Source organism: Triticum dicoccoides, chromosome 2B (assembly GCF_002162155.2).
Source record: "Triticum dicoccoides isolate Atlit2015 ecotype Zavitan chromosome 2B, WEW_v2.0, whole genome shotgun sequence".
Taxonomy (NCBI): domain Eukaryota; kingdom Viridiplantae; phylum Streptophyta; class Magnoliopsida; order Poales; family Poaceae; genus Triticum; species Triticum dicoccoides.
In genome coordinates, this window is record NC_041383.1 from 167,053,751 (window position 1) to 167,067,116 (window position 13,366).

At 40.7% G+C, this 13,366-nt stretch overlaps 1 protein-coding gene across 2 annotated transcripts; it reads left to right on the forward strand.

The window, feature by feature from the left end:
* The first annotated feature begins 782 nt into the window (after window positions 1-782).
* On the forward strand, window positions 783-12,950 carry LOC119362816 (kinesin-like protein KIN-12E). Of its 2 annotated transcripts, XM_037628077.1 has the most exons (33): window positions 783-1,196; window positions 1,540-1,695; window positions 1,783-1,866; window positions 1,942-2,061; window positions 2,140-2,253; window positions 2,334-2,426; window positions 2,534-2,694; window positions 2,769-2,843; window positions 3,144-3,231; window positions 3,312-3,370; window positions 3,463-3,526; window positions 3,605-3,670; window positions 3,747-3,890; window positions 3,992-4,096; window positions 4,223-4,458; window positions 4,560-4,629; window positions 4,711-4,767; window positions 5,004-5,083; window positions 5,556-5,613; window positions 5,708-5,764; window positions 5,858-6,901; window positions 7,901-9,793; window positions 9,867-9,974; window positions 10,279-10,430; window positions 10,518-10,605; window positions 10,718-10,792; window positions 10,881-11,117; window positions 11,552-11,650; window positions 11,748-11,822; window positions 11,920-11,978; window positions 12,072-12,183; window positions 12,271-12,354; window positions 12,441-12,950. In XM_037628077.1, the coding sequence occupies exons 1-33, from the start codon at window positions 783-785 to the stop codon at window positions 12,594-12,596; spliced, it is 6,483 nt and encodes a 2,160-aa protein (XP_037483974.1). In that variant the 3' UTR covers window positions 12,597-12,950. The 2 variants fall into 2 exon arrangements, with proteins under 2 accessions (XP_037483974.1, XP_037483975.1); XM_037628078.1 differs by lacking the exons at window positions 783-1,196; window positions 1,540-1,695; window positions 1,783-1,866; ... (1 more) ...; window positions 2,140-2,253; window positions 2,334-2,426 and having other exon boundaries at window positions 2,672-2,694; window positions 2,773-2,843.
* Window positions 12,951-13,366: the final 416 nt, after the last annotated feature.

Here is a 13,366-nt window from a genome sequence, read left to right on the forward strand (position 1 = left end):
GCGGTTAGGGAGTTAGATGTGCTAAATTAATTCTCATCCAAATGCACTTTAGCAAATTTGATTCTATCAAAGGGCACATAGGAAGATTTTCCTATAAGATACCATTTCTTTGAAATTCCTGTAAAATTCATTTGTTGCAAAAGGTGCCTGACTTTAAAGCAAACAGGGATGTAACTGTTGGAACTTGAAAGCTAATTGAGTAATTGTTTGTCTTGAATTTTAAGTTTTAATCACAAAGTCTACACAGGAAAATATTTGGTGCTACAGGAGCACCTAACCTCAAGTGCTGAGATCCAAAGGGCATACGAGGATACACTCGATCTGGATGTAATTATCAGACTCCTCAAGTTGTATTCACTGTTATGTGGCATTTGGATCTCAGATCCAACGGCTGGGGAACTCATGGAGCAAATGAGCTTAGGTGCTCCCGTAGCCTACACAAGGAAAACTACTTTCCTTTTTTTTGAGGGAAGGGAAAACTACTTTCCTAATTATTGATCAGTTCTTAATTTAATGACAGGAGCCGCCGAAAGGCCCATCAGTCAAATGATGACTCATCAGTTGCTCAGTCAGATACTCAGATCCATCCACCCCTGGCCTCCTCGCAACGCAAACCCAGTTCAAAATTTGAAATCGAGCGGAGAACCCCCAACAGCAGGGCAGACCCCGTTGGCCATTACTAGTCTCCGCTACCACCCCGCTCCCCCCTCACTCCCCTCCACCCGAGCTGAGCTCCACGCCACCTCACTCCACCTTCCGCTCCACCCGCACCCTCCCCCGCCATGTCCGCCACAGGCGGCGGCGGCGGCGGCGGCAGCCGGCGCGCGTCCACGACCCGCGCCTCCCGCCGCGCCGCGCCGGAGCCCAACGAGAACGACGACCTCGCGGCCGCGCCCTCCTCGTCCTGCCCCTCCGCGGCCGGCCCGCCCTTCTCGCTGCCCCCGCGGTCGCCCCTCGCGGCCATCGCTGACCCGGGCAGGAACCCGCGGTCCGCGCCGGGGACGCCCAAGTCGCTGGCGGGCATCCCCAGGGCCTGCGCGGCGGCGTCTGGGGCCAGGGATCGGAGCTCCTCGATTGGCGGGGCCGCGAAGAGGGTGTTTGATCTGAGGGATCTGGCGGGCACGGAGGTGCCCGTGGAGGTGCCTCATTTTGAGCTCGATGAGGACCCCGCCTTCTGGATGGACCGCAATGTACAGGTTGGTGTTTCTGTAAATTAAAGGGTTGCACAAAGTGAAATGCTGCAGTGAGCCAATGATACATACGTACATGAACATCCCGTGTCCAATTAATAAATTAGCAAACATCACAAAAAAAATGGATTATATGATTACCTAAGTATTTCCTTATTGCGTGTCGTCGAAATGACCAAATCGTGTAATGTTATCCACCATCATGTTTACAGTACCAATTGTGATTTAATTGTTAATACCATTGCTGATTTTATTTTTCGTATGTGTAAGGTGCCGTTGTTCTGAAGCTAATGGGGCTAAATGATGGTGCCGTTTCTTTGAGAAATCTAAATGTTGGTGTGATTTACAGGTTTTGGTACGATTAAGGCCAATCAGTGCCGCCGAGAGCACCGCGTATGGTCAAAAAAGATGTTTGATACAGGATAGCTCAAAGACATTGAGCTGGACAGGACACCCTGAAACGATGTTCACGTTTGATCATGTCGCATGTGAAACAATATCACAGGCATGTCTTGTCTATTGCAACTAACTTAGATTTCTTTCCAAGTAAGTCATCCTTTAGCCTAAGAAATATTCTCTACAACGATTTCAGGAAAAGCTGTTTAGGGTAGTTGGTCTACCAATGGTGGAGAACTGCATGTCTGGATACAACGGCTGTTTGTTTGCCTATGGCCAGGTAACACTAATATGCACATTTTTTATCCTGCAGAAGAATTCATCTGACATATAGTGCTACATATGATTTTTACAGACAGGGAGTGGCAAAACTTACACAATGATGGGAGAGCTTAGTAAGGATGGCAATGAACTTAGCAATGATTCTGGTTTGACGCCTCGTATTTTCGAGTATCTATTCGCTCGGATAAAGGAGGTGAGGTGTTTTTATGCCAGGCTAGTACTTTGGTGAATGCTTGCTAATAGACAGACCTAAATCATATATTATGTGAAGGAAGAGGAAAGGCGAAGAGAGGACAAATTGAAGTACATCTGCAAATGCTCTTTTCTGGAGATATACAATGAGCAGATAACTGATCTACTTGAACCATCATCAACTAATCTTCAGGTAGTTTACAGAGGTAGTACTTGAGAATTGATAATGCATGAACAGAATGTGATATCTTACATTTGTTCTGTCTTTTGTAGATCCGTGAAGATATAAAGAAAGGTGTATATGTTGAGAACCTAATGGAGTGTTATGTGTCATCTGTTAAAGATGTTATGTTGTTATTATTACAGGTGAAAGAATACTGTCTGTTCATTCCATGTTGCATTGGATCTGAGGTTCTAAAACGAGCATGTGCTAACTTACATTAATGTTTTTTTTTTTTGCAATTTTCTTTTAGGGGGTTGCAAATAGGAAAATGGCAGCTACAAATATGAATAGTGAGAGCAGCCGTTCACATAGCGTCTTCACTTGCGTCATTGAGAGTCACTGGGAAAGGGATTCAATGACGCACCTCCGCTTTGGGCGTTTGAATTTGGTTGATCTTGCTGGTTCTGAGAGGTGAGTTCCAGAATAAAGGTGACAAGTTGACAACCTTTTCTTGCCTTCACAAATACTAACTGAATTCAAACTAGGCAGAAAAGCTCGGGCGCTGAAGGAGACCGCTTGAAAGAAGCTGCGAACATTAACAGATCCTTGTCAACTCTTGGGTACCTATTGCTCTCAGACAAGATTCATGAATTTTGACACAGTTCATATTCATATTTTGTCTTGCAACATATGAAAATAACCACATTTGTGTTACACATTTTGTATTCAGTTGTGAAAATGTTATAGTTTGGTGGTGGTATCCCTTTTTTTAAATGAAACATTTGCGGAAGTTCATAATGTCTTCTAGCATTCATTACAAGGTTCTTTGTTATATTAGCATAGAATGTATTTGAGTATCAAATTGACAATTTCTTTGAAGAAGTACTGTTCATAGTGATAATCCAGCTATACCATTTCAGGCTTGTTATCATGACTCTAGTGGATGTCGCAAATGGAAAAAGCCGCCATGTGCCTTATAGAGACTCAAGGCTTACATTTCTCCTCCAGGTTCAAATTCACAATGAGTTTGAGTCTTCTTTCTGTTTATGTCCATTGTCTTCTCTGGCTCATTGTATCATCTTCTCTAGGATTCCCTTGGAGGAAACTCTAAAACAACAATTGTTGCCAACATCAGCCCGTCTATTTGGTACCGATATTGTGCACCTTTATTCTTGTATTTGGTTTGTTTTCTAGATCCTAACAGTATGCTTAACACGTAAATGAATTACACTATTGCAGTTCCTCCAATGAGACACTGAGTACCTTGAAGTTTGCTCAGCGCGCGAAGTTGATTCAAAACAATGTAATTCTAAGCATGTTGAAATTTTTATATACAAAGTTTATCGTGTCGACTCATTTGGGGATTCTTCTGTTGTGCTAGGCAAAAGTAAATGAAGATGCTTCAGGTGATGTTATGGCTTTACAAAGGCAGATAGAAGAATTAAAGGTAAGCTTTATCATGACAACTCTCTTCTTGATTATAGAAGTGCTTTCTAGTTAAGTTATTTAATTATGTTTACCAGGATCAATTGACATGCTTGAGGAAGCAGCAAAATGCCCCTGGATCGCCTAGCTTTCTCCTGCTAAATTCAGGCTCTGATAGAGAATACAATACTTTAGCTGAAGATCATCAATCAAGCTGTGACCTGAGTCTTCTAAAGCAAAAGGTCATATAGCATGATTTACTTCATTGGAAAATACATAATGGTGCACTAGAAATTACTTGCAAGTTGCAGCCAATTATTTATACATATATATCTAATATCAGGTTATCCATCTGGAAGATGTTCTTGTTGGGAGCCTTAGGAGAGAGAAACTAGCTGAGGTGGATATCAGGAAGCTGGAAGCTGAAATAAAGCATTTGAATCGTCTGGTAATTCTATTGCAGATAGTTCTAGGATATTTTATATCCTTCAAAACACAGAACCTAATAATTTCTTATTATAGCAACTATTTGTGTTTTAAAATACTGAGCGGCACCAGCTTTCTGTTTTGGAAGGTTGACCTGAAGGAATCTGATTCCCAACGCTTGAGAATGATGCTGAAACTTCGTGACGAAAAATTAAAAAGATTGCATATGTTAGCTGATGATCTAGTGCCATCGGATGGCTATATGGTTGAAGAAAATGCTGCAATGTCCCAAGAGATTCAGCTACTGCAAAAACAATTCGACGAAAATCCTCAACTGACTCAGTTTGCTTTTGAAAACAAGAGATTAATCGAGCAAGTTAGAACGTAAGTTTCAATTTACTTTGAGCCCGGACAAATTTGCACACCGTCTATTTCGCTTACATGAATAAATTGGTGATAGCTTATTCTGATGTACTCATATATAGGCTTCAGAACTTCCACAAGCAAGGGGAAAGAGAGATGTTATTAACGGAGATATCTCTTTTGCGTAATCATGTATGCTTGTTCTCCCTGAACTCCCTTTTGCTCGATCTCATTTTCTCCAGTGACACACTCTTATCTTTGTTATATGTGTAGTTCCTTCATATTCTTGAGCAGAAGTATGCAGCACCTCCTAGGAATTTAGAAGCACAGGTGTGTTCTCACTTGATATAATTTTACTTCCGAAAGTACTTACCACATGGCTATGGTTATTTTTCTTCTGTTTCAGAAGACGGTCAAAACCTTAGACTAAATTAACAGTAAACAATATTGTCACATCTTATCTAATATAAGGGAAGTTAAACTTGATTAACCACATGTCCCAAATGTAATACTGAAGAATAACCTGAATTTTTGCAAGTGGTTGATGTGCGATGCAATGCATTTAGGGTGACGAGATTGTCAAGGATCTAGACAATTGCAGGAAGGAGCTGGATGCATGCTTAGAAAATAATGTTTTGCTTGCACGGTAAGTTTTCAACTAAATCTTATTATCTCAATGCATATTTACATTTACAATAACAATGATGTGCTAGGAACACTTTCTTCGCAAAACATGCATTGTATGATACTCTTGACTGAGTAAAGACATTTGAGTTCTAGAAGACGATAATGATTTAACTCTTCCATGGTGAGAAAGTGAATGGAGCTGCATATTTTCACATTCTCACATTTCTGTGAAATCTAGAAAGTGCACAGTGGTAAATTTCGTTAAAGTAACTTTATGTGAAACTTTTCCTCGCCTCCATCTGTAATGAAATCCCGATGTATTCAATTGGCAGTGTCATTAATTACCCTGGGTCTGATTGTTTTTTTCCTTCATCTATGTATACTTCATAATTATCAGGATTGGCTTTTGATACTTATTGTTACTCACGTTATGTCTGCTTGCTTTGGGTATCTTGGTAATTGATGGTTATGATTATTCATGCTGTTTGCAGTGAAGTAAATAAGCTGCGCTGTGAACTGAAACAATACCAGATGTCTAGCACGCACCAAGTACGTCTGCAATTTTTGTAGCCACCAGCAATTCTTTATGCTATTTGTTGTGTCCAGAATTACATACAGTGTTTGGATGCACATCACCATTCAGGTTGCTCCAACGGCAGAGAAGAATTGTGGGATTCCAGAGATCAGTCAGATGCAACCCGTGAGATTTTTTGCACACTTTTGATTTATACCCAGTAACTAGATATTCACTTTAACTATTTTCTGTTATTTTCTTGTTTGAACTTTATATCAGGATCCAGTGGGATGGAACTTTTCATGTTTAACGCCCAATGGTGCTGGAATGACAACTAATATTACGGAATCAGTTCAACTCAACCTTCCTTCAGAAATTGCTAGTGGACACCAGGAATCCTGTTCTCATTTGTATCACTTCGATTCAGAAAGATGTGATTTGAATGATTCTACAAAAGTGCCAGAGTGTAGTGATGAAGTGTCTCAGTGCTACACCTTGGCTGTTGGATCTTCACATAATGTACTTGACAAAGACACTATTCTTAGTGGACACGTAGAAGATGAAGAGACATTGCAATTACAGCAGGATGAGATGGATCAAATACATGAAAACGTACCAAATATGGGTATATGTTTGCATGGTGAGACTTCATTATGTCATCAAGAGACTGAAATAATGGGCTCAAGCAAACAGACGTTACAGGCCGAGTTGGCGCACATTAAAAGCATAAATCAAGAGCTCAAAGAGAAGCTAGTTATTATGGCTGAAGAAAGTACCAGGCTTGCAGAGATCATTGTGGCCAAAGATGTAGAAATTGCCTCTTTATCTGAGGAATGGGAGGTTGCAATAGTTGATCTAACAAGCTTCTTGACAGATGGCTGCAGATCACTAGACGATGCATATCAGAATATTGATAATATGATTAGTTCATTTCCTTACAGCAATAATTCTGTCAGCGAACATGTGGAGAAGGCTATGAAAGTTAGCATTGAAAAGGAAAAAATAATCTTCAGGCTTCAAATTGAGCTAGAAGATGCACAGCGAATGGGCAGGGAAGTGAAAGAAAAGTTGCACATCTTAAGAGGTGCAACACTTGCTATCACTGAAGCTCAGCAATTATATAATGATGAAAGTTCTCAGGAAGCACAAAGACGAGTAAACCAAAAGGATTGCAATGTGGAAAGGAAAAATTGTGACTTGTCAGAAGCAGTAGAGCATTCTCGTGATGAACCTCTATTCCTTGACAGCTTGAATGACATGAGTGCACAGCGGACTCATAGTGAAGATGGATCAGCAGTTAATAAAGCTAATCCAGACTACCAGGTATGCAGTCTTTACTGTAGTTACATACACTGTACGGATGAATGCACCTGATATGAAGTGAAGATAGTCCATGATACTATTTGTGTAGACAGCTTCATATTGTAGCTAAAACAGGAGATAACTCACCAGGATTTTCCTCATTAGTGAAATCAAGTAGGCAAGACTGTACTTTTTCCGTCAAGAATATGAAGGACCAGTATATCATTTGATTCCAAATAAGCAAGACTGTACTTTAAAATTTCAATGTTAGTTGCTCATCATAAAACTTACTGAGTCCATTGTCGAACTTACCTGTTCTCATGACCGCCTTTACTGTAACTATTTGCGAAGTACACATTACCTGGACAGTCAATTACTCTATTTTGCATATTTTGACTTGCGAATAGCAAAACTGATGTTTAGCAGGGAGCTTCTGCACCGCTACTGATGTTTTCCTTTATTTACCTACTAAGTCGCAAACGTTGTTTCTTAAATATACACTCCCTCTGTCCCATAATGTAAGACACGTTTTTTGACACTACACTAGTGCCAAAAAAGGCCTTACATTATGGGACGGAGGGAGTAGAATTCTAGATCTACACTGAAATATATTTGAATAAAAAAATTCAGGAAATTATCTTATGATCATGTACAGGGTAATGATTGTGCTTCATGGAGATGTGTTGTATCAAAGTTTAATTATTCTAACCAGATACACTCATCATATCTCACATTTGGTTTTGTGATCATCCCATGAGATCAAATGCCCCACACAGAAATCTGTGCAATTTGTTCAGACATTTCTAAATCAGTAGAAGTTGATTATCATCCTTATCAGCTATCAAGATACAAAATGAATATTACATGGAACATAACCTCTGGAATCAGTCCAGATACAAGAAATTTTATATGCATACCATGGATATGTCATGGCATTCTCCATGCTTTTCTTGTTAACGAGTTTCTTCTGGGTTATAAACAATATGACTGATAATACGATTTTTTTCCAATACCTTGTAGTCAAAGCTCGACAATGTATTATGTCTCGTCGAGGATAAGTCAAATAAGGTTTTGGCCTTATTTTCAAATTTCGAGGATGCTCAAGAAACCATGAAAGAGGCCGACCTTATGCTCTCGGCTTTGTTGAAGGCCAATGAGGAGTTAAAGCTTGGCAGAGATAATTGCAGCCAAGCAGTAGAATCTTTATTGGCGGAGAAAAGTTCTCTGGTCAATGAGTTGCAGGAGGTTGAAGCGTCAAGTTTTTGTACAGCACAGAGTTACAGCAAATTAAATCAGCAGATGAATGAATGTACCAACGAGATGACAAACATTGCTACTCTAATGAAGGGATCTTTTCACCATTTGCAAAGGATTGCTACAATTGAACTCTTTGAACTTTGCTCGGAAATTATTGATATTGGGCAGGACTTAAAGAGGTGGATAAGTGATTCAAGATCTTATCTGGTAAACATTGAATCACTTCTAAAAGAAAAAGGCAGTTCTTCAGTTCAGCAGCTCCATCACCCTAATGTGAATCCTTATACATGCATGTGTCAACAAGTTGATTCATGTGACCTGGGTGGCAGCAATACTATGTTTCTTCATGAAACTCAAGCAATTCCTGACAACTCTAGGAAGCATATTATATCTATAACAGATATGGTGGATGAAGGAAAGGACACGTCATCCATACATGTAGTTCCAATGGGCAGTGCTGCTGAACTGCAAGTTTTTGATGCAGACAGTGCATACGATATGGCTGTTATTAAGGACATAATTTTCAGTATTGCTCAAAAGTGGGATATTTTGGTCAACAAAGTGTCCTGCATTAAGAATGCAGAGACATATCCAGGTGTTGCTTGCGATGAACAAAGTTATGCAAACCCTCTTGCTGCACTTGCAAGATTAGATAGTGAACAAATACACTCAGCTGTTCCACAGCAATGCAAGGAAAGCATATTTGATCACTCAGGAGAGGAAGACAATACTGCTCTTTTGAATGATGTTCAGTGTCTCAAGCATCATTTGGCGCAGTTAATGATTCCACTGTCTAAATTTATCAATAAAGAAGACATTATGGGGGATGGAACAGAAAATGAGAAGCAGTTTGTTACTGTTCTGAATAAGGTGCAAGATAATTTGATTTTTGCTATAGATTTTTTTGGTTATCTGTTACTATCTGATCAAGAAGGTTCTCAGAATGCACCTTTGCTTAGCAGACTCCTTAATGACATTAGTAGTATTGAGAAGAAAGCTTTGACACGTCAGAAAATATGCTTATGGAATGGTGATTCTCAGGCTGGCCACAGTACAGAGTACGCATCACTAAGAAGAGACTTTGACAGGAAAAGTGATATCGCTGAAGGATTGTCTTTTGACTTAAAATTATTGCAAGAGTCTACCTCATATGCGAAGGACATGAAAGATAAAGCTGATGAAGTGTCGAATGCCCTTAGAAAGGTTCAACGAGAACTTGAGATTAAAAATTCTGAGACAGAAGACATGTTGGCAAAACAGAAGACACTAGTGGAAGAACTGGCTGAAAATGGTGCTGCACTCATTATTTTAAGATCAGAGTTAGAGCAATCTCAAGTTTCATCATCTGCGCTATCGAAGGAGAACAATGATCTGAGAGTGATGCTGGAAGAGGAAACTGTGAAGACCGGTGAAATAGAAGCTCTGTTGGAAGACAAAGCTAAGGTCATAGAGGGATTGGAGAGTGAAATTATATTGCTTAATTCTTCTGAAGAGGGACGTCTTAGGTCAGATATTGAAGAACTAAGTAATAATATCAAAATGTTATGTAATGAAAATGGAAAGCTCAAAGCAGAGATACTCAAGTTAAATGACAAGCTTGAGATGTCAATGGCTTTAGCTGAGGAGAATGAAGCTGCTGCTATTGAAGCTCGGCAAGTAAGTGTTGTGTTACTAGCGCCCTTTGCTTTCCACCAATTTGTATGAAGTTTCACTTGCCCTGCTTTTGTAGGCTGCAGAGATAAGTAAAATCTACGCGGAAGAGAAAGATGAGGAGGTTACAATTCTTGAACATTCTGTTGGAGAACTTGAATCTACAATAACTGTTCTTGAGGAAGAGGTAAGCTGCGCATTTCTCTGATTTGTGGTGCTCACTGTTTTGATAGATTTTTCTTTGAGATTTGGCATAAGAAATGTAATATTTTACACATGATTGCTCCGAAGATTATGGAACAACAGTAATTTTCAGAAGATAGATGGCTAAGTAATATTATACATCCAAAAATTTCATTTGCAATGATAGATAAACATTGAGCCATTTAGGGTGTAATCTTGTAAGGGTTGGTGCAAAATTAAGCAAATTAGTGAATAATGGGGCTTTAATGCGAATGGTGAGTTTCATCACATATCTGATTTTACTGAAGGTACGCAACCTTAAAGAGGAAGTAAGGAGCTACCAAGCGCACAAACATTCCGAAGCTGAATTTCAAGCAATTGAAGAGATGCTTACTGTAGAAAATGCCTCAAAATGTGATGACAATGTGGAACTGTGTCCAGGGAGATGCCAACTAAAAAAGTGAGAATTTATTCATCTGATTTTTCTTAAAAGACCTAACCAGATGTAATTGTATAATCATTTTAATCAAATGCATTTTTATGATAGGAGATTGCGAGCTGAGATTATTGCACACCAAGATACTAGAAGGAAGGTTGAAGGACTCGTAATGGAAGCAAAACGTAAAGATGAGGAGGTATATGCAGGAGCAATCATACCCGATTCATGGAGTTTTGTGTTTCCAAATAATCTTAACTTAGTTTCATTTACTAGAATAATCTCATACTATGTCCTTTTCATGTACATAGATAAGGCAGTGCAAAGAGCATATAGCTGAGCTGGTCCTGCATTCAGAAGCACAATCATTGCTGTTTCAGGAGAAGGTAGAAGACCTTCAGCTGTTATATATTTGCCAACATGGTTATACAAGTATCTAACACTACACATATGCTAATAATTCTTGTCGTACAGTATCAGGAAATGGAGCACATGGTTTCTAAACAGAACTTTGGTTCACATGAATCTAATTCTGAGTCTGTCCATACAAAAGTGGAAAAGCCTTCAGGGCGAACAAGAGGATCTGGTTCACCTTTTAGGTGCATATCTAGCATTGTTCAACAAATGAACTCTGAGAAGGATCAAGAAATCTCTTTGGGCCGCCAGCGAATTGAAGAACTTGAAGCGTTGCTTAGTGACAAACAGAAACAGGTCATACTTTTTGATCGTCTTTTCATCGTAGTTTAGGCAAATTAATGGGCAATGGTCAACATGTATGTTGTTGCGGTTTTTGGACTTCACAAAAGTACAGCTTCTGCTAATTAGAGAATATTGTCTCCCAATACCACATATGTCCTTAGATTACAATATGGTCAAATACACTTACAGGTTAAGAGATCTCCTGGCTAGTTGTTGAGACCATGGTTATTGTCATAAACACAAGCATGTACTTGAATGAAATATGTGTATAGAGCATTTTAGATTAATTCTAGAATGTGTCCCACATTCACTGGGAGACAATGAAAACACAGCTGTGTTCTATCTGTTCATTTCTAATTTTCTAACTATAAATAATATGAATCCAATATCCAGTGTAGAATGAAGTGCCTCAAAGGTGATGCTCATATTTTCTCCTCTGTTCATAGATATGCTTGCTTACGTCAAGACTGGCAGCCGTGGATAGCATGACACATGATGTTATAAGGGAGCTACTTGGCGTCAAATTAGACATGACAAACTATGCTGTAAGTTGCGGCAGCACCTCTATGGAGCTAATCAGCATTAGGGCTCATTGTCTACCAACCAGGTCACTTACATGAGATTTGCTGTTGCCATGTTTAGAATTTGCTTGACCAAGAAGAAGTGCACAAGCTGTTAGTAGCATCCCAGGAACAAATCGAACAATCGAAGGCGAAGGTAGGTCACAGCTCCACTAGCAAATGTCTGTTTACATTGTCCCATTATATAGCAAGCTGAAAATTTCTGTCTACCTTCATCTGCATTGTTAATCAAGGACGAGGAACTTGACGTCCTCAAAGAGCAATTCGGCCATCTCATTCAAGAAAGAGACAGGTGACGACTCTTAACTGTTCATGCTTTTATCTTCAGTTGCAACCCTGCATGCCACAAATGACCTGATATCTGATACTTTTCTGTGCTATAAAGCTTGCTTGATGACATGGACCAAAGGAAGGCGGACCTGCTGGAGACCCAGCTGCTTGTCGAACAGCTGGAGCAGCGGGAGCAGATGCTCGAGGCCCAGAACGAAATGCTACAGGTTCAGATAACTACTTTGATCGATCGAACTTCCGAAACATACTAGTACTGTTCTACCCAACCCTGAACTTTGGTGTTCATGCTGTAGATGGAGAAAGACAGCCTCCAGCAGAGGATGATGGAGATGGACGAGACGATCGAGCTGCTAGAAGGCTCAAACCGAGTCAGAATGGTGGGCACCGTTACCTTCCAAGTTCGAACATGCCTCCAGAACTTTGCACTTGGTTTTCTGATCACCAAATGTTTTTTCCCTTACAGGGAGATAGCCATGGCCAGCGCTCTGCCGGCAGCGAGTTCAGCAGGAGGCTGGCGCAGTCGGACATGCTGGTGTCCCACGCGCGGCACGAGCGCTCCCGTAATAACCACGCAGCGGCCGCGGGGAGCTCGCGGCCGCGGCACGGCAGGCACCATTGAGACGGCCTGGCTGGCCTCTGCGCAGTACATAAACTGGACCGGGTCAGATCAGATCGGACACTGCTTGTGTTTGTTGATCGGCAGCGGCGGCGCCACCTCTAGTTAAGTCAGAATGGTGACGGCTGCAAAGGAAAAAATTGTTGGGTCTGAGTATATTTTGTGAATGTGTGCGTGGTTTGTGTATATTTTAAGCTGTATGTATGTACACCTGCCAACTGCCACATCCGCACGTGGTGAGTTCCGGCTTTGGCTGCCTCCCTCCGAAGACCCAACTGCACTTTATACTTCCCAGCACACGGCTTGAGGCAAAGATTTGTGGAAGCACGAGTTGAAGATAGATTTGTGCGCTTTGAATTGTTTTTTTTGCTCGAATATGCATGAGTGTGCATATCATATACTATTAAAAAAGAAAGGCAAAGAGTGCCTCCATCATAGTTTACAGGGTTATCAGTACATGCTAACCCTCACCACTGACCCACCTATCTACCCTACTAAAGAAGGGCGTTACGTTCCCTTTCAAAAGTCCAGTGGAGGACCAAACCAAACCCTCATAACACACTTTTTTAGCAACTGCTCGATGGAAAGCCGCGCTCCCTCAAAGACAATGGCATTTCTATGTTTCCACAACCCCCACCAAGTAAGCGCAAAAATGGTTTGTAGATCCTTCATGCTCACACTGTTCGATCCTTGCTTGTCTATGGCCCACTCCACCAGTGAGTCTTGGGGAGAGGGGATCCAATCCGGTGTACCCAACGCAACACAAATTGCTG

Bases quoted from the DNA above. Each gene is read 5' to 3' on its own strand.
- LOC119362816 (XM_037628077.1), top strand. From the start codon at position 783: ATGTCCGCCACAGGCGGCGGCGGCGGCGGCGGCAGCCGGCGCGCGTCC. The intron at 3,671-3,746 runs GTAAGCTTTATC...TATGTTTACCAG, and splicing joins GGCAGATAGAAGAATTAAAG to GATCAATTGACATGCTTGAG. The intron at 5,084-5,555 runs GTAAGTTTTCAA...TGCTGTTTGCAG, and splicing joins AATAATGTTTTGCTTGCACG to TGAAGTAAATAAGCTGCGCT.